At 38.4% G+C, this 19,601-nt stretch overlaps 1 protein-coding gene across 3 annotated transcripts in view; it reads right to left on the bottom strand.

Moving 5' to 3' along the window:
* The window catches only part of LOC108715513 (neuronal growth regulator 1), a 314,986-nt gene that overhangs the window by 148,134 nt on the left and 147,251 nt on the right, over nt 1-19,601 (bottom strand). For all 3 annotated transcript variants that reach the window (XM_041561332.1, XM_018260737.2, XM_041561333.1), the window contains exon 4: nt 1,523-1,654. In XM_041561332.1, coding sequence (XP_041417266.1) covers nt 1,523-1,654 — 132 coding nt within the window. The remainder of the gene's footprint in view (nt 1-1,522; nt 1,655-19,601) is intronic.

Below are 19,601 nucleotides of genomic sequence, written 5' to 3'. Positions count from 1 at the left end.
GTAGTGTTTCTCCAATTAGTTTCTATATATAAAGAGGTACAGTATAAGCTAGATCTGTATACTGGTATTCAACTTTGTGTAACAAAGGAATCACATGTGGTTTAAAGCACAACAAGCAAGCATTAGCGATGGGCGAATTTGGGACGAAATTCGCGAAACGGCAAAAAAGTTTTTGATGCCGACGGATTTTCACTGGCGGATTTGCGAATTAATTCGCCGACGGCGAATCGCGGGAATTCGCTGCAAATTTCGTGCCTGGCGAATAAATTTGCCAATCACTAGCAAGCATGATTCTCATTGCTTAATCAAACTCATAATTAATTATATATTGCATCTTTTTGATTTACAGCTTCAGTTTGACTGACTATCTCTTTCCTCCTACTGTGGTATTTAAACTGTTGTACATAATATTCCCATAATAACATTGATTTGTGATGGTTTCCGCTTTCTCTTTGCACTTGATAAACTGAATTTAGTTACCAAAGGTGTGGAGACAAATCAACATTTTGGCACTTGCCTTAAATACAGAATGCTTCAATTCTGCATTCCTGGAGCCCTTCCTAAGAAACATTTAGTAATTGTATTTTTAAGATGTGAAACTGAGAAGATGTGTGGAAGTTGAATGTACAAAATAACCACTTAGGGGCACATTTACTAAGGGTCGAATTTCGAAGTGAAAAAACTTCGAAATTCGACCATCAAATTGCAGTAGTACGATATTGGAAGTCGAAGTCAACGTTTTTTTTGATCGAAGTTGGCCATATGCGATCAAAGTAAAATCGTTTGATCAATTAAATCCTTCGATTCAAACGATTCAAACAATGTAATCGATCGAACGATTTTCAAAAAAAAAAACTTCGACTTCTAAAAACTTAGTCAAATGTTGGCTATAGGTTCTAGGAGGTCCCCATAGGCTAACATAGCAATTCGGCAGGTTTAAGGTGGCGAAGTGTCAAAGTCGAAGTTTTTTAAAGAGACAGTACTTGATGTTCTAATGGTCGATTATTTGAAGTATTTTCAATTCAAATCCAAGTCGAATTTGGCCTATTCGATGGTCTAAGTACCCAAAAATTACTTCGAAATTCGAAGTATTTGAATTTGAAAATTCACTTAGAATGCACTTCGACCCTTAGTAAATGTGCCCCTTAATGTGACGTATACAAATAGTTATTTCTAAGTTATATATTAAAACTGCTTTTCAGCTAAAAATAGGGCATATACAGACTTGATTTCATAAATAAATATATGGCTAATAAACTTTAATGGAATTGCTGATGCAATTTATGATAACAAAATAAAATGATATTGCATTCTGAATATTCAAACCCCATATCCTCAATAAAACTAAACTTTATGATCTTCTTTGATATCAAAACTCATTACATTGCTTTTTCTAATGTCCAGGCCAACAGCCAAAACAAAAGATTATTTTTATCAAGCAAAAGAAATGGTAACATTCTTAGGTTGAAATATGCTTTATAATTTCAGATCATTAGGGAATTTAATTTGCGGCAGTACTTACAATTTACTGTGACTTTTACTTTTTTCACATCTGGGAACGACACATCATTTTCAGCAGAACATTCATAATCTCCTGCTTGGTCTCTTGTAATGCCATAAATATCCAAATATTGTCCACTTCCAAACTTTTTGGCTGCAAGGTAAATTAAAATGCATCAAAAACAATGTAACTACTGTACTAATAAATACAAAGGTAACATTAATTACTGCTTTGAGGACATTGTTAGAATGTTGCCATAGTAAACATGTTGGCCTTGTACTGCTAGAGTCCAGAGTTCTATCTGCATGGATATTGTAGGGTCAATATACAAAGGCCCCAGACAAAATGATAGAGCACTAAGGGGAGTTACATCCCTAATTTGCTAATTATTTGTATCCCAGAGCTCTCTACACTTTGCACCTCACATTAATTAACAATAACAATAGTAATAATTAATTTTTATAACTTGACTTTATATTCAGGCCTACAACTATTTGTCTTCCATGGCCTGCTTGCTAGGGTAAATTTGACAGCTGGGCAATGGAAACAGTGTTACAAAGCCACCATCTTTTTAGTTTTCTTATGTCAATCCAAGACAGGTTGACTAAGTTCAAGTTTAGCCATCAGGTATATTTTAAACCACTTAGCCTGAAAAAAAAGGCAGATTTAGAAATGGAGATTGTCATAGCATTAATGAAGGTTTTATCTATATAGTCTGTGCCAGTATTGATCTTGGCATATATATGAAATTATTAACACCACAGTAGAAATGCTATGATATCAAATATTTTATGTTCGAAAAAACATTGGATGAGTCCTAACCCTTCGACACTGTTAGAATGATTTGCAATTATCAACACGACCAAATGTTAAAATGTTTTGAATCTTGCCTAGGACAACTCCCATTGACTTTTACATAAACTTGGCAGCTTTTAGCATTTGTGTTTTTTGAGTGTTTGCTAGTGATGGGCGAATTTGCGCCATTTCGCTTCGCCGAAAAATTTGAGAATTTCGTGCGAAATTCGCGAAACTGCGAAAAATTTGCGAAACGGCATTTGACGCTGGTGCCCCATTTTTGAAAAAAAAATTTTTGCTGCGAATTTTCGCGGGTGTTTTGCGAATTTATTCGCTGGCGGCGAATCACGCAAATTCGCCACTAATTCACGCCTGGCGAATAAATTCGCCCATCACTAGTGTTTGCACTTGATAAATACCTACAAAAAAACTGAATCACTGCAACATTTGGAATTCAAATGTTAATTAGTGATGAGTATTTGCTGTGAAAAAGCCATGCATCAAAAAAAATTGTCACCCATAGGCTTCAATGCATTTAGCAAATTTTTCACCATCTAACGAATTTTCGGTGAAGCAAAATAGGCCAGCTTCACCCATCACTTATGCTGAATTTTTTAAGGTTTATGCAGTCAGAAACAATGGTTTCTTACAGTGGCTTTGCATATTAAATATAATTGTGGTGTGAGCATTTAGGGATTTTAGGGCATTTAGGGATCATTTTTTATAATAAATGGATACAATTTTGTCTATGAATTTTGTGTTTCACAAACACAACTTCTATTCTGTCTAGAATCAGCTTAATACTTAAAGGGATACGCTCATGATTTTACACTGCAAATGATTCACTCTACCTTATAAAATGTTATTCCTAAAGCAACAAGTATATTTTTGTTGTTTCAAAAAAAATATTCAACTTCAGAAGGGAACTGCTTTCAGGCAGGTTATTGATTCTCAAACTCATTGTAACTGAAGGAGTGGCAGTGGGACTTGGATTTTTTTCTACTGATTGCTATTCTCATATGTACCAAGGAGCTGTTATCTTGTGTCATGTATCTGTTATCTGGTTATCTTCCAATTGTTCTATTGTTAGGCTGCTGGGAAAGGAATGGAGGGGTAATATCAATCAAACTTGCAGTGCAGCAGCAAAGAGTGACTGAAGCTTATCAGAGCACAAGTCACATTACTGGGGGCACCTGGGAAACATGTCAGATTTCAAAATTAAATATAAAAAAAATTTGTTCTCTTGAAAAACTGATTTCAGTGCAGATGTCTGCAGGAGCAGCACTATTAACTGATGCATTTTAAAAAAAATGTTTTCTTGTGGCAGAATCCCTTTAATGGTACATTACTGCATTTTATGCCATTATACCGTTTTCTCTTCATCTGCACAGATTTCTTGTCAACTTTACTTTTGTATAGAGCTCATAGAATTTATAGTGACAGATGCAATCATGTTTTTATTATATGAAACCATTGTAAAATGACTGTGGAAGCACACATACATTAATAGGAAATCACATAAACATGCTCTAGAGAGCTAATATAAAGCTAAAGGAATTTTAAATCAGTAATTTCTGTTAATCTTTATGTACCTGGCTCACAAATGTGAACAGTTCATACAATTAGATTTTAAATCCAGTTATAGTGGGTACAATAATTGTAAATATGTAAAAATGTCCATTCCTAAGTCAAATTGATGTTGGAAGCCCTTTTATATGTATGTATAAATGTATGTGTGTGTTATAACCAATGCATGTATGAATATTTAATGCAGACTTGGACAACGGACAGTGGCACTGGAGGAAAGGATTAATTATTTATAAGGGAATTTTTAAAACAAAACAAGCTACAGTCTATTGTAATAATCCTCATTAAAACAAATTATCCAGAAAGCTTGAGACCTGCGATTTACAGATACCGGGTTTTTTTTGGAACACCTTGCCAAAAGGTTCTGGAAAAATAAACATATTAAATTAAAAAAAAATACATAATGGTTATATTAAAAAATGCTTATATTTAAAAAAGTATAATATCTTTCCAGCAAAATAGATTTATACATGCTTACTTATATTTATAAATCCATAAAAATGTAAATATTTCAGAGCTTTCTGTCTTTTAAGCTGTTTGTGGATAACAGACCCCATAATTCTCTACATACAGTATATATGTAGACAAGATGACAATGATGTGATCTAAATGTTGGAATTTTTTTGTTTGTTTATTAAAATGTATATATTTATATAGATTTCTTTTGTTCAGTGACGTAATGTGAAATCAATTTGCTAGCTTTCAGAAATTTATTTTGTAATATGCAAAGAAATACATGTTATTTATTTGCCAGCCAAAATGCTCCTTCTGCTCATTGGTATTTGAATTTACCAATATTTGTCATTGAAGTTATATATTATGTATGTTTGAGGTTAACTATGGAAAGCAGCTTGCAGGGATGTTTCTGACTGAGGTTAGCTTTAGTTAGCATTGAATGCACGTAACAACCCTGTGCTCTGCTTAGGGATGTAGCGAACGGCGGAAAAAAAGTTCGCGAACATATTCGCGAACGTGCGTCCAAAAATGCACATAGACTTCAATGGGAAGGCGAATTTTAAAAGCTAGAAAAGACATTTCTGGCCAGAAAAATGATTTTAAAGTTGTTTAAAGGGTGCAACGACCTGGACAGTGGCATGCCAGAGGGGGATCAAGGGCAAAAATGTATCTGAAAAATACATTGTTGACACAGCGCTGCGTTTTGTGCTGTAAAGGGCAGAAATCACACTACGTCACTCAGGTGATGTTTCTGGACACGGAATGTGAAAAAGCTCACACAGCTAGGTGGCACTTGGTTAAAGACTGGGCAAACAATGCCTGCAAGGGCAACGTATACAGTAGTGGATACGGAATATATTATTGCTGCTGTAAAAACATCACTCAGGTGATGTTTACGGACACGGAATTATTATTGTTATTTAGACAGAATGTGAAAAAGCTCACACAGCTAGGTGGCACTTGCATACCTCCCAACTGTCCCTCTTTTGACCACTCAACCCCCTGTCCCTCTTTTGTACTGGAAAGTCCCTCTTTTCTCTGCACTGAACAGCCAGAAAAAAAACAGTTTCTAACTTAATTGGCTTTTGGCAGAGAGCTCAGAACAGCTAACAGGTGCAAATAAGATACTTTGTAACTATTTTGACTCTGGTTGGTGCTGGTGGTGGTGAACTACTAGGAGGAGCAGCACACCAGTCCCTCTTTTCTCTGCACCGAACAGCCAGAAAAAAACCAGTTTCTAACTTAATTAGCTTTTGGCAGAGAGCTCAGAACAGCTAACAGGTGCAAATAAGATACTTTGTAACAATTTTGACTCTGGTTGGTGCTGGTAGTGGTGAACTACTAGGAGGAGCAGCACACCAGTCCCACTCCCCAACACAGCTAGACTAATAGCACTGGGCTCTTACAGTAGCAAAGTAAAAAAACAAAAAAGAAAATAAAAGCAGTCCTTACAAGGACTATTATGTTATAGGCAGCAGTCAGCAGATGAGAGATCAGCAGCAGTGCCCACAGCAGCTACATACAGAGCACTGCAGTAGAAGGTAGATTACTAGTCAACAAAGCTAACTAACCTAAACTCACTGTCCCTCAAATCCCTGCAGAGTTCTGTCCCTACAATACAGAGCAGTATCAAGTAGATTACTAGCCAGCAAATTACTATCCACTGTCCCTCAAATCACTAAACAGCTCTCTCCCTACACTAGCTCTTCTAAGCACACACAGGCAGAATGAAAAAATGCTGCAGGGCTTCAGTTTATATATGGAAGGGGAGTGGTCCAGGGGGTGTGGGGGTGGTCCAGGAGGGAGAGCTTCCTGATTGGCTGCCATGTATCTGCTGGTCTGGGGTTAGAGGTCAAAAATAAGCGCCAGCTAAGGCGAACCCAAATTGGCGAACGTCGCGCGACGTTCGCGAACATTCGGCGGACGCGAACGGCCGATGTTCGCGCGAATTAGTTCGCGGGCGAACAGTCCGCGACATCCCTAGCTCTGCTGCACACAGAACAGAAATGCAGAACATGCAGGCACCTGCCCTCCCTTCCAAGGTCTCCAGTATGGCCGGGCCCCCATTTAGACACACAAACTTTCCAGGCGTGGAACGACTGTGCCCATGTCCCTCCCTGAGAGTGGCCCTCTATAGAGAAGTTTGAAATTATTAGTAATGTAACAAAGATAACTAGAGGTTATTGTTATTATAAGTGCACTGCATGGTACTCTCACAGCAATCATGAGCAGTGCATAATAACGATAGACGAATTTCTCCTCTTTTGCTTTGCTGAAAAAATTAGCAGGAAATTTGTGAACGTCTAAAAATCAGCGAAACTTGAAAACTGACGCCCGGGTCAATTTTGATGCCGGTGTTAAAGTCAATGGGCGTCCGAATAGTATTGGCGCTCAGTGGTTTTAAAATGAGCAACTTTTACAACACGTGTCCAAAATTTTTTGACAACAGCAAATTTTTGTGGGAGTTTCGTGGATTTATACGCTGGTGGCGAAATGGGAAAAATTGCCGTGAATTCACACCTAGTGCACTAGTGCATAATATATGCATTTAATTCCTCAGTTTATACATGTTAGCAACCCATAGGTTTAGTATTTCCCTTTGGCTTTAAATCCTTACATTTCCTTATCTCCCTAGTTGCTAGGCAGATGCCCATGTATATAGTTATTTAATTAACGTGTTTCAATCATTGGCCTACAGGCCTTATGACCACAAGGCCGGCATGTTCTCTGTCCCATAAATATGTGGTTGTGAGTAATTTTTGTAAGCAATGGAGATACTCATTGGGAGTAGGAATCAGCCAATCAGGGCTGACCCTGCCCTATCGAAGGCCAGCCCTCCTCAACACCAGTGCCTAAGCATTGGCCTTTTTGAGCACTGTGGCTTTCCCCTAGCTCTGGGTTCCTGCTCAGACCCTGAACCTTGAACCTCGTCTGAACTGTGTACCCTGTCTGCCTTGCTATCCAGTTCTGTGCCTTGCTATTCAGTCCGGCTCCAGTCCTGCTCCAGTCCTGCCCCAGTCCTGCCCCTGTTCCTACTCCAGTCCTGCTCCTGTGCCTGCTCCAGTCCTGCTCATGGGCTGACCCAGCTCTCTTCAACCACACCATCCTGTTCCATTCCTGTTTGCATCCAGTCCTGCTTTCTTTGTCTGCACCATCCTGCTTCTGTGCCAGTCCTGTTCCTGTCAATGCTGACTCTTTGCCTTTATCACGCTGTTCCTGTCCTTTCCCCTCTGTATCCCATGTGCACAAACAGCTCTTGTCTATAAGACTCACTCTTCCCACCTCTGCCTCCAGGGTCAGACTGAGCCAGTGGGACACTGGGAAAAAACCTGGTGGGCCATGGTTATTTTAGGCTTCGTTGGCCCAGACCCACTCATTGCACTCCCTCGCCTAATCCCACTTCCAGACACCGGCAGCTCTTGTTCACCATACAAAGTTACATGTATGCAGTGAGGGGGATGGATGGTGGGTGGCGACATAGAGAGGACTTTGCGGCTGGGGAGCCCCTGTGGCTGCAGGCCTGGACCCAGGCCACCAATGTTTTTTTTTTTTAATCTTATATGGGGCCCTTGACCACCAATGGCTTTTTAACTTGTAGGGGGGGGGCAGGCTTTTTACATTTACAGGGCGGGGGACCTGGCTAGTGATGGGCGAATCTGTGCAGTTTCACTTCGATGAAAAATGTGCAAATTTACAGCGAAATTTGCAAAACGGCTTTATACGCATGACTATTTGGTCCAAATGCATTAAAGTCAATGGGCATCCGAATAATTTTGATGCATGACAATTTTTATGCGCACACCAATTTTTATTTGACAAAGTGGGTTTTTCTCCAGCTAATTGTCACCACAGTTTTGCAAATTAATTCGCTTGTGGTGAGCATGGCCCAGAAGATGTTATCATACAGGGCATTGTGAATTCTGATAGCAGCCCTGCAGCCCAGTTTACCATATTACAAACTTTTCTGTGATTAAACTTGTCATTCAAAAGTTTCAATTTGCAGTACAAATAGGGGGTTATTTACTAAACTCGAAATGCAAAAATCCCGAATAATTTGTGATTTTCTTTTATAAAATCTGACTTTAAAAAAAATCACAAATTTTTCGGAATTTATTATACTCAGAGGATGGAAAAGTCTGAATCTGAAAATCCGACATCTCAGAAATTTCGAGGCTGCATATAAGTCAATGGGAGAAGTCCCAATGATTTTTTTGATGTGTGCTGGGTTTTGTGCAATACCCCGAAATTTTTGGAGTTTTCAGGCAAAAAATCATAAGAAATCTGAGTCTTCGGGTGAAAAATCCGAAAAAAAATATGTAAATCGGATTTTTTTCTCCGCAAAGCAAATTTTCGGGAAAATGTAATAATAAATAAGCATAAAAAACCGAGCGGATTTGATCGGAGTTTGTAGCAGAAAATGTTGAGATAAAATCGGACTGATAAATAACCCCCACAGAGTAAAGCATGTAAAAAAAAAAAAAACATACATAACCCAAATTAGAAGCCATATGTGGAAAAATCTAAAATTTTTACATTTTACATTAGATCAATAAATATTTGTATTTATGGATGTAAAAGAACTGTGCAGACACTTTTCTCTTAATGTACAGGGCTGTAACTTTACAGAGTGCATATCCTTGGTTTTAGCCCCCTGGGACCTAATTATTCTATGTATATATTTGAAGAAATACTAATATTGCAGCAACACAGAATGTTAAAAAAAGTCAAATTATGACAAACAGTTTACTTTAAGGTGTAAAGTGTAAATATGTGCAGCAGTATCAGCAAGGTTTTGGCATTCGGCACTCTCTGCATTGTCAATATCATCTATCAGCTAAATCAGTAAATGATAGTTTATACAGTATGAATAAGAGCAGGAGGCAAAGGAGAATGCCAAAGTAAACATTTCACAAAAAAGGAATTTATTATAAGGAATACCACTACAATTTACTTTCTACACATGCCTTCACATTGCTGGTATTGATTGTCTCATACAAAAAAAACCCCCTACAAATTGTAATTCTGCCAATAGATATTTATTGTTATCAAATGTTTCTATTAACAATATTACATTCATCTTCCAAGCTGTCATTCATACAACTAGCCACCAAATAGAAGTAAATGCCAAAAAAAAGTATACTTAATAATTTGTTAAAGTTCAATTCATGCTATTAACTACATATTTTGCCAATTTCCCAAATATGAAATGTGATGCAATCACATTTAATTTCCAAATTCTGGACAGCACTCCAAATGAATCTCTTCATATGCTGCTCCAGCTACAATGCGTTCACCGTTTAACCCTTTCCCTGTCAGCCGTTTTGTCCTAGATTCGAACATCTACTGCCAAGCAGTTTTTAGATATTTTGTACTCTTTCACTTTAAGGGCCTTTCCTGGGGCGGTCTTTTAGTTTACCCAGTAAAACAATATATTTTTTTTTTCAGGACAACCTGAACTTTAAAAATATGCAAGAATTTTGGTGTAATTCTACTTCTGTAAAAAAATGTAGGCTTCTAAGTGTCTAATAAAATGAAAAAAATCATGTTTCACAAAGAACAATCACATATATCAGAAACATAATTTATTTTATGTACGAGAACACAGCCAATTTGGAAAGGTCTATGTCTCCTGAACGCGGCAATACCAAATATATATAGTTTTATGGAGATTTCTCACTTGTATAGATCAAAATCTCTAAACAGTACACTACCAAATTTCCAAAGCACCGCTGCACAAACGGCATACTTCTGATTTCAAGGCCAAACATTCCACTAACAGTAGGTTTACCCAAGAAAACTACCCATTATTAGAAAGAACAGATTCTGGTGAATCAAAAATGGGTAAATATATCTTTGTACTCCAAACTCTCTGAGCAGAGAACGTCATTGCTCAGGAGGAAGCCGATAGGCGAAACGCGTCAGCGTGATTACGCCCCTACGCTCTAACCATGCAGAAGCACTGAGTTTACACCTGCGATTCGGAGCAGCGCCGCTCGTGATTTCTAAAAAAAGCAACACAAAGTTCCAAGGGACGCCGAGGAAACCCAAGTGCCAGAAGGAATTTACAAGGACATTTCAATGCGCTGTACCAGAGTGTGTTTGTGAGTGTGTTTTTACTTTTTTATTAAAATGTTTTAAAAGCGCTTCAGCACAGGATACTTTGTTTTATCTCCCTATCAAGAGACTTAGGAAGAAGGAGCCTGGAGTAGAGACCATCCTGTCTGTGTTTCACATTAGTTGAAACTCACTTCTTGTGAGTATATAATCCCACCGGAAAGCAACAATCCGGATTTGTGTTGCTAACCTCACTATCCCCTAGTAACGGATCCACCCATCCCCACCTGTTCTCTTTCTCTTCCTGATTGAAATAAGGGTGAAAAAAAGTTTTAAATGAACACACATGGTGATTAAGTTAACTTAACACACAATTGTATGTTTCTTTTTGTATCACAGTAAAAAAGTGTTTTTAGTAAGTGTTGGAGGACACTGTGGGTGTGTATTTAATATAGAAATTACTACACTTTATAAACTTTCTGTTATCTCCCCCCCTCCTCTCTGAGGGATACAGCAACATCATCTATTTCTGTGAAGCTTTTGTTTGGGCAGAGGAGGGCCCTAAAAGAAGTTGCTGGATTTTGGGGGAACTTCAATCCAGGATTCGTTTTTTACATTTGGTTTATTACATATACAAATGATAATTCATTTTGGAACCTTTTGTCCAGTCAAAATCTCTACCCAGAGGGATTCTACACCTTCACCAGTGCCAGCTATTGTTATTTCTTTAGCGCATGGCTTTAATTCAGGCTTTACATACAAACACACTCCTTCACCTTTTTTACTCCCTCTGTCCCTCCTAAAAAGGGTGTAACCATTTAAATTCACAATCCAGTCACATGTTTCATCCCACCAGGTCTCAGTGCAAACTCTGTGCATTTGCCAGCATACAGTGTAGTTTACTACTTTTACTTTTGAAATTTGCATTACTTAGTGGAGAATTATATGTTAAGTAAGTATTATTCTGTTTTCCTTGTAACAGAGGGACCTCCTTAGCTGGTAAAGTGTATGCTCCCCTCACTCCTCCCCCATGACCCCTTAGTAATCCCACTGCCTCGTCTACTCTAGCTTCCCCATAATTCTTTATCTCACCCACCCCCCCTTGCCTAGTTTAAACACTCCTCCAACCTCTTAGCCATTTTTTCCCCTAGCACCCTCTTCCATTGAAGTGCAAACCGTCACGACTGTATAGGTTGTACCCCAAGGAAGAATCAGCCCAGTGCTCTAGGAACCCAACCCCTTCCTTCTGACACCAAGGGGCAGATTTACTAAGGGTCGAATATCGAGGGTGAATTAACCCTCGATATTCGACTAGGAACTAAAATCGTTCGACTTCGAATATCAAAGTCGAGCGATTTAGCGCTAATCCTACGATCGAACGATAAAAGGATTATTCGTTCGATCGAATGATTAAATCCTTCGAATCGAACGATTCGAAGGATTTTAATACAACAATCGAAGGAATATCCTTCGATCAAAAAAACGCTGGCAAGCCTATGGGGACCTTCCCCATAGGCTAACATTGACTTCGGTAGCTTTTAGCTGCCGAAGTAGGGGGTCGAAGTTTTTCTTAAAGAGACAGTACTTCGATTATCGAATGGTCGAATAGTCGAACGATTTTTAGTTCGAATCGTTCGATTCGAAGTCGAAGTAGTAGTCGAAGGTCGAAGTAGCCCATTCGATGGTCGAAGTAGCCCAAAAAACACTTCGAAATTCGAAGTTTTTTTTATTCGAATCCTTCACTCGAGCTTTGTAAATGTGCCCCCAAGATTTGAGCCACGCATTTAGCTACCTAAACTCCCACTGTTTTCTTAAACTTGCACGTGGCACGGGCTAAATTTCAGAAAAGATGACATTGGAAGACCTTTCCTTGATCTTAGAGCCTAGATCTCCGAAATCACTCTTTAAGGTCTTCCATCTGCCATTTATCTTGTCATTAGTACCAATATGCACTAAGACAGCTGGGTCATGCCCAGGCCCACCCAATAATTTGTCTATCCGATCAACCACATGCCGAACCCTGGCACTTGCTAGATAGCAAACTGTTCAGTTGTAGCGATCCGGACAACAAATTACCCTGCCCACTTTCCTAATAATTGAGTCCCCTACAACCACAATCTGCTTAGGCCTGACTCTACTCTCCTCCCCACCACTACTAGAGAAACTGGTCTCCCGGCTGTTAGAGAGATCAGCCCCATCTAGAATTGCCAATCCAGAGTTCATACTCCCATCATCTTCACACAATCTGGCAAATTTGTTAGGATGTATAAGCTCCGGATCAGCCTCCATTTTCCTACCTTAGATTTTCTAACTGTCACCCAGCTAGCTGCATATATATATATATATATATATATATATATATATATATATATATATATATATATATATATATATATATATATATATATATATATATATATATATATATATATATATATATATATATATATATATATATATATGTTTACACCCTTCTGGTGTCAGAGCAATTCTATCGGGAGGTATATAGACTTGAGTTATAAATTACCAAAAGACCATACCTGTTTGTTTCAAAGCGGAGTATAGTAAACAGCTTTAGTGATAACAGTAGACAGTGCACAGTAGGTAACATTTTTCTTTACATCACCCTTTTTGCAACCTGTTTTCCTAGGCTATGCCTGTATCCAATAACTAGATGCTAAGGTAATTTTAAGTCTAAAGGATTATTTGTAGGAAATTATTAGTAAAGCTCAGGAAGCCACGCAAAACTTGCATAACCAGGAGTGCTGTTTTTGTAGAGTGTTTAGATAATATACAGTAAATTTGCTGCACTATACAAAACAACTTAAGTTGTCATATTCTGTAAGTTTCATCCTTATGCCTCTTTATCCTATTAAATTATGGCAGCCTAGAAATCAATTTACTTCTGACACCAGCACTAAGGGGCATATTTATTATGCTGTGTAAAAAATGACAGGATAATACACCACACATTGCCATGCTTTACAGTGTAAAAAACAGCATAACATTTTTACATGTTTTCTCTTATGTGACTTCCGCCAGAAGCAATGTAAAATAACAGCATCAAATCTGGTGTTCAAACAACGTAAATTACACACAACTTGATAAATTTTCCATTTATTCTCTACACCATTTTTTTCAGCAAATTTCATTTTATACCGCATAATAAATATGCCCCTTTGCTGCATATAAATAATACTACAGGTGAGAAAAAGATGCAGAACTTGCAATCAGTGTTTCAGACAGCATAGAAATAAAATATTTTTTTTTCTATAAAAAACCCCCCAAAAATTCAATGATATCAAGGCACAGGCAGAGAACAGCATTTGCTGGCATCTTAAACACCATTATGGGGACCCAGAGCACTCGCTTTTCCTTTGAGGGGAAATCTCCCAGGCATGCATACAGCACCCCCCCCCCCCCTTGCCCCTCGTCATCAATTAAACTAGCATAAAAATTATTTAAGTAAGATTTAAAGATAACAGACAACAATTTTAAACCTAAATATGAACATGGAGTAGGTTTCAGGAAGATTTACTGAGTTACTGAGCAACTTTATATTTGTAAGTTAATTCAAAATACCTCATTGAGTATGTAGTTTTATGAACAGCTTTTCCCCCTGCGTGGGTTAAAAGTGTGTTTAAGAAGAAGTTTTTTGGCAAACACTTGCATGAATACCATCTTACCAGGAACCAAAATAAAACAAATAATGTAAACATAGCCTCAGATTAAATGTAAGGTCTAGCTTTTTGGAAAAAAATTAAAAACAGAGTTATTATGCAAATGATACACAGAGAAACACAGTGGGGGGCACAGCTGCTCCATTTTTCCTCAGGTGGCAGAATGATGAAGTTGACTCAGCCTGCACAGAAATACAGAATTGCCAGAATCGTACCAAAGTCTCAATGTACCATAGCGGATTCCAGATGACATACAGTGTACAGTTAATATTCCACATACAAGTAGCTCTTATTTTTAAAGAAAAACACTTTATATTGCATGATAAGAGGATAGACAACATGCTGTATGTGTGTTAAATTGCTTTTTGTTTTATTTTTTTTTAACTTGTATATAACTGATAATTAGAATCAGGCCCAGATTTGTGGCTATGGAATGTGCCCAGTCGCATCCCTGAGCAGCACTGGATGCATTCCTGAGGAGCACTCGGTGCATCATTTACAAATTCGCACTTTACTGAATTTGTGGAGTAACGACCATTCACAAGTAGTGATGGGCAAAATTCATGAAACAGCGAAAAATTTGCGAAACGGCGCTGGCGTCTCATTTTTGATGCTGGCGTCCGTTTTCTTTTTTTTACACCGGTATCCATTTTCTGATGACGGCACACATTTGCTGGCGAAAATGCACCGACGAATTTTCTCGGCCGTTTGACAAATTTATTCGCCAGCGGCAAATAGCACAAATTCGCGCCTGGCAAATAAATTCGCCCATCACTATTCACCAGAGCAAAAAGTCACCTGCCGATGGAGTGAGAATGAACGTGTAAGAAACTTACCCTGGTGGTCTAGTGGGCAGCGGGGTCCACGCCGCGTCCTTGGCGTGGACGCCCGCTGCGCCACTCCTATCCTGCCCTTGCCGGCACCATGTTGGATTACTAGGGTGCGCACCTGCGCGCCTCTTAAAGGCGCAGGCGCGCTGGCGTGATTGCACCAGCGCGCAACGGCGCGAAATTGCGCACGTTTTGGCTCCAATTGGTTCCCTATTTAAGGCCCATTCAGACCTGTAGCCAGTGCCCGTTATAGGATCTTATCCTGAGGTTTCCTGAGCTTTTTGCTACCTGTTCCTGAATTTGCTATCCTGACTGTTTATCCGTGTTGACCCTGCCTGTTCCTGACTACTCTGCATTCTGTATCCTGACCCTTGCCTGCCTACGACAACGATTCCTGCTTAACCCTTTGATTGACAACCCGGTTTGACCCTTGCCTGCCTGACGATTCTGGCGGTTTGACCCCTCCTGCCTCGACCCAGCCTGTCTGACCATCCTTCTGCCTTATCCAGTCTGTCTGATTATCTAGTTTTGACCCCTTGCCTGCCTGACGATTCTGTTATCTGCCTGTCTTGATCCGGTCTGCTCCGTTTCCACCTGACGCCTTGTCCTTGACCTTTTGCCCAAAGACTCTTGCTATCCGGTCGTGCCCCTTTGCCAGCCAGAACTCCCCGTCTTGTACCCCTCGTTAAGTCCAGGTGGGACGCAATTAAGCTGAGGGCTCCTCCCGAAGCCCAAAGGTGGTCACACTACTGGTGAAGCCGAGCCGAGACCAGGGTCCTTGGCATTTGTTCTGGTATTGGGTGCCGGCCGTGACAGAACGCTAGTGATGCCTTAGAAGCTAGCGAATTGTCGCCTACACCAGTTAGTGAATTGGCGATGTCCCTGGGGACGAGATTTCTGGAAAATTTACACTAGCTTTGGCCACTTTGCCCTTTAGTGAATCTGCCCCAAATTCTTAATGTCATCTTGCTTATTTTAATGTCAGGATTATATAATAGCAGGGATGGCATACCATTTATAAGGTTTATTATCTAAAGAAGCATAGCTACTACAGTACCTTTGTTAAAATTTTTATCTTAATGAAACAACTATACATAAGTATCCAAAATTGTTAGCTTTCCATTTTATTTTGTCTAATGATCCATTTTGTTCTATAATGGGACTGAAGATTGTCCAGGATCATTGTTCTTGGATGGGAACATTATTTGCATTCCGTTAAGATGTATTACACTAAAATGTAGCCAGAACAGTATTGTTGTGATGATCCAGTAGTGCAATATATCTTTGGAGGTTTGCTGATACCTTGCGACAGAAGGGAAAGCACGGAATGCTCTTGAATAAAGAGACAAACAAAAAAAAAGAAAACTCTACAGTATTCATTTTTGGAGAAAAGGCTATTGAAGGTTCAGAGCCTAAGAATAAAACTGGGACAGAAACATTCCTAATTATTTTAAGATGTAGTGACTGGAAAATATTTAATTTTAAAAAGCCAAAGCAGCAATCATACACTAATTAGCTGCCACAGTTAAATAAAGCACTTACAGGGCAAAAAGTGTATAAAGAATCAGGAAAAGCTGATGTCATTTTTCTCCTAATTACTTGTTTTACATTGCACAAGTTTAATGTAAAGTCTAAGATACTGTATATGCAGAGCCATGTGAAGGAGCAAGACAAAGATGCAAGCAGCCATTCCAAAGCTCTGTTTAGAAATTCTTGCTGTGATGTATTTATAAAAGCTTTTGAAAGCTGGAACGTGTATCAAAACTTGCTTTCTAGAATATTGGAAATAAAACAACATTTAGATTGCAGTTCTCAGAAATCTTATTGTTATACTGTTCCAAATCTTTCCATAAATTCTATTTTTTTTTCAAAATAAAATCTAGTTTTGGAACATATAATGTAATCATGTGTCTGCTTTGTTTATTTAACAAAACAACATGTCTAATAGAGAGCATTTTTTTTATAACTTGCACAGGGTTGGTGAAAATGTCATCTTACATTTGTTGTTATAGAATAAAATGCACTGCAGTATATGAAGATTAGGTATAGGGGTGCTGAAAATTGTAATTTGAATTTACAGATACAGGATATCTATTACATTAAATTCGCAACTGGGAGCTATGTTGTATAAAGTATATCTATACTAAAGAAATGATTTATACCAGTCTTTGCAAATAAGGAACTTCTGTATGAGCTGGATATGAGTTGTGAATTAATACTTTATTATCAGGTATTACTGCATTTTATTAAAGATAATAATGGGGGAAACACTGATAACAATGAACGGGTGGGTGATAGAGGAACAAGACAAGGGAGTATGAGAGAAAGCGCGAGAGAAAGAAAGGAAGAGAGGCTCAGTTGCTAGGACACTAAGCTTTTAAGCAGGGAAGAAACATCTGATTTTTGCTTCAGCTCTTTGTGACCTTAGACAAGCTGCTTTCTCTTCCATTGCCTTAAACTCCAAAGATTAGATAGTAAGGTTAAGCACTAAGCCTGAGTAAAATTAAATATGTGCATCTCATATAATGCAGCATTTATTGTTTCAGTCGTGTAAAAACATACAATGTCAAGCACTTTATACAACTAGATGAAACACCGTCTTCTTAGAAATATGTTTACATGTTATGATGAAACAACAACAGTATCTTGCAACAATAAAACATTATAAATGATACAGCTACAATACATTGTTCAAGTGAGAACTCCCTGCTATCATCTTTGTAATGGCATTTTGAATTTTTAAGACTATAGATTTATTTGGTTGTAGAGGTGTGATTTACCTTAGTTTTGCTTTCATTAGTATTAAAGGATGCATATAGGATAACCATAATTGTGTAGGCAGTAATGAACATACACTGTGCTGGTTTTACTTGAGGCTAATTGGAGTTCCATGTTTCAAATGAGGGGTGAGCATATCCAAAGGTCCCTGCAAGAAGCACAGTAGGAGGGGGACAACCAATCATAGCCCTGCAGTCACACAAGCAAAGACAGGCTTCAGTTTCCTATCAGGTCAGTCTAGCTGCTGATTGGTTCTCCCCTGCTCCCCTGTACAGTCAGATAATTCAGTGGGCAGGAAGTGGAACATATGGGCAGGGCTAGTTAGGTTTTAGGGGAATTTTTAAATTAATCAGCCCCAAACACATATTTTGAAAGCTCATTCCTTCTATAGTTAAAGTAGTATAATGCACTGGGAAATTTGTGTTTTTGTTACTAGAACAACTGCTATTGTTTTGCCCTTTGCACCGTGACCCGTTGTCACTTGTCAAAAACGTTGTTGTGTGTATCGTTGACAGTAGCCTAAATTCGCAATTTGCAAAAAGTGTTTTGTGCGTATTTTTTCCGCTACCAAAGTTTTGGCGTAGTTCAGTCGCAGAGTGCGCACATAAATATTCGCAACCAGCAATTTTTTACATATTTAAAAAGCTCCTATAGACATTCACATTGTAAAAATTCTGCAATTCTGTTTTCATCACACTTATTCAGCTTTATACTGTAAATATAACCATGCGCAGGGCCCATTTCATTTGGTCTGCAATCGGCAGTGCTGTATTCCTTAGGGGTGGGAGAGAAACGGCACTTTGATATCATTTAGACACAAAAGTTAGAGGTGTATACTGCACCTTTCATCAGATTTTTTTCAATACAAGGCATAGGTATGGGAACTATTATCCAGAAGGTTTGGGGCCTAAAGTTTTTTGGATAAGGGGTCTTTCAGTAATTCTCTTATACTTAGTCTACTAAATAAGTATTTAAACATGAAATAAACCAGATAGGATTATTATGCCTCTGATAAAGGTAAATTATATCTTAGTTGGGATCTAGCACAGGGTACTATTTTATTATTACAGACAAAAAAAGGAATATCTTTTAAAAGGTTGAATTGTTTGTTTAAAATGGAGTATGGGAGATTAACTTTCTGTAATTCAGAGCTTTCTGGATAATGGGTTTCCTGATAATGGATCCCACACCTGTACAGGGAGCAGCCTGACCCAGACTGAAGTGCTTTCTGAAGGAGCAATACGGGCCATGCTTTTGCTAAATGAAAACCTTCGTAGACATCATAAAGTTGGTGTGTTTAAACACTAGCTCGAGTTAGGGTTGCCACCTGTCTGGTTTTCACCTGGACAGCCCAGTTTTAAGAAGGGCTCAAATTAGCAAAACCGTTTGGCATTAACTGAGATTGGCATGGTAATTCACCAGTCGCCGTCATAGCCCCGACCTTGATGTAACTGACCCACCCCTAGAATGTCAATACCCCGCCACCACCACATTACAGACCCACCCTAGACATCCATACCAGTAAGGAATTTCCATGAACTGTAAATAGTTGCTATTTCTGCCTTATAGAGATATGGGATCTGTTATCCAGAATGCTCCATATTACAAGAAAACCACAGTTCATCAAATAATTTAGAATATAAAAGCATATCTATTTTTTCTCTGTAGTTTTTAAACAGCACCTTGTATTTGTTCCCAACTAAGATATAAATTCTTTTTGGAGGCAAATCAGTCATATTGGGTTTATTTAGAAGCACATTTATAAAGGGTCAAATGTCAAATTCATGTGAGTTTTTCAAAATTAGACAAATCTAAATTTATCAATAAAAACGATTTTTTAAAAGTCCGGTGAATAGGCCCAAAACTCTAAACAAATTTGAATCAAATTCAATTTGAGTTTTAAAAACTCGATTCGAGACA

Source organism: Xenopus laevis, chromosome 4S, assembly GCF_017654675.1.
Source record: "Xenopus laevis strain J_2021 chromosome 4S, Xenopus_laevis_v10.1, whole genome shotgun sequence".
Lineage (NCBI taxonomy): Eukaryota > Metazoa > Chordata > Amphibia > Anura > Pipidae > Xenopus > Xenopus laevis.
The sequence above is the reverse complement of the archived record's forward strand: the minus strand, read 5'-3'. Positions and strand labels throughout refer to the sequence as shown.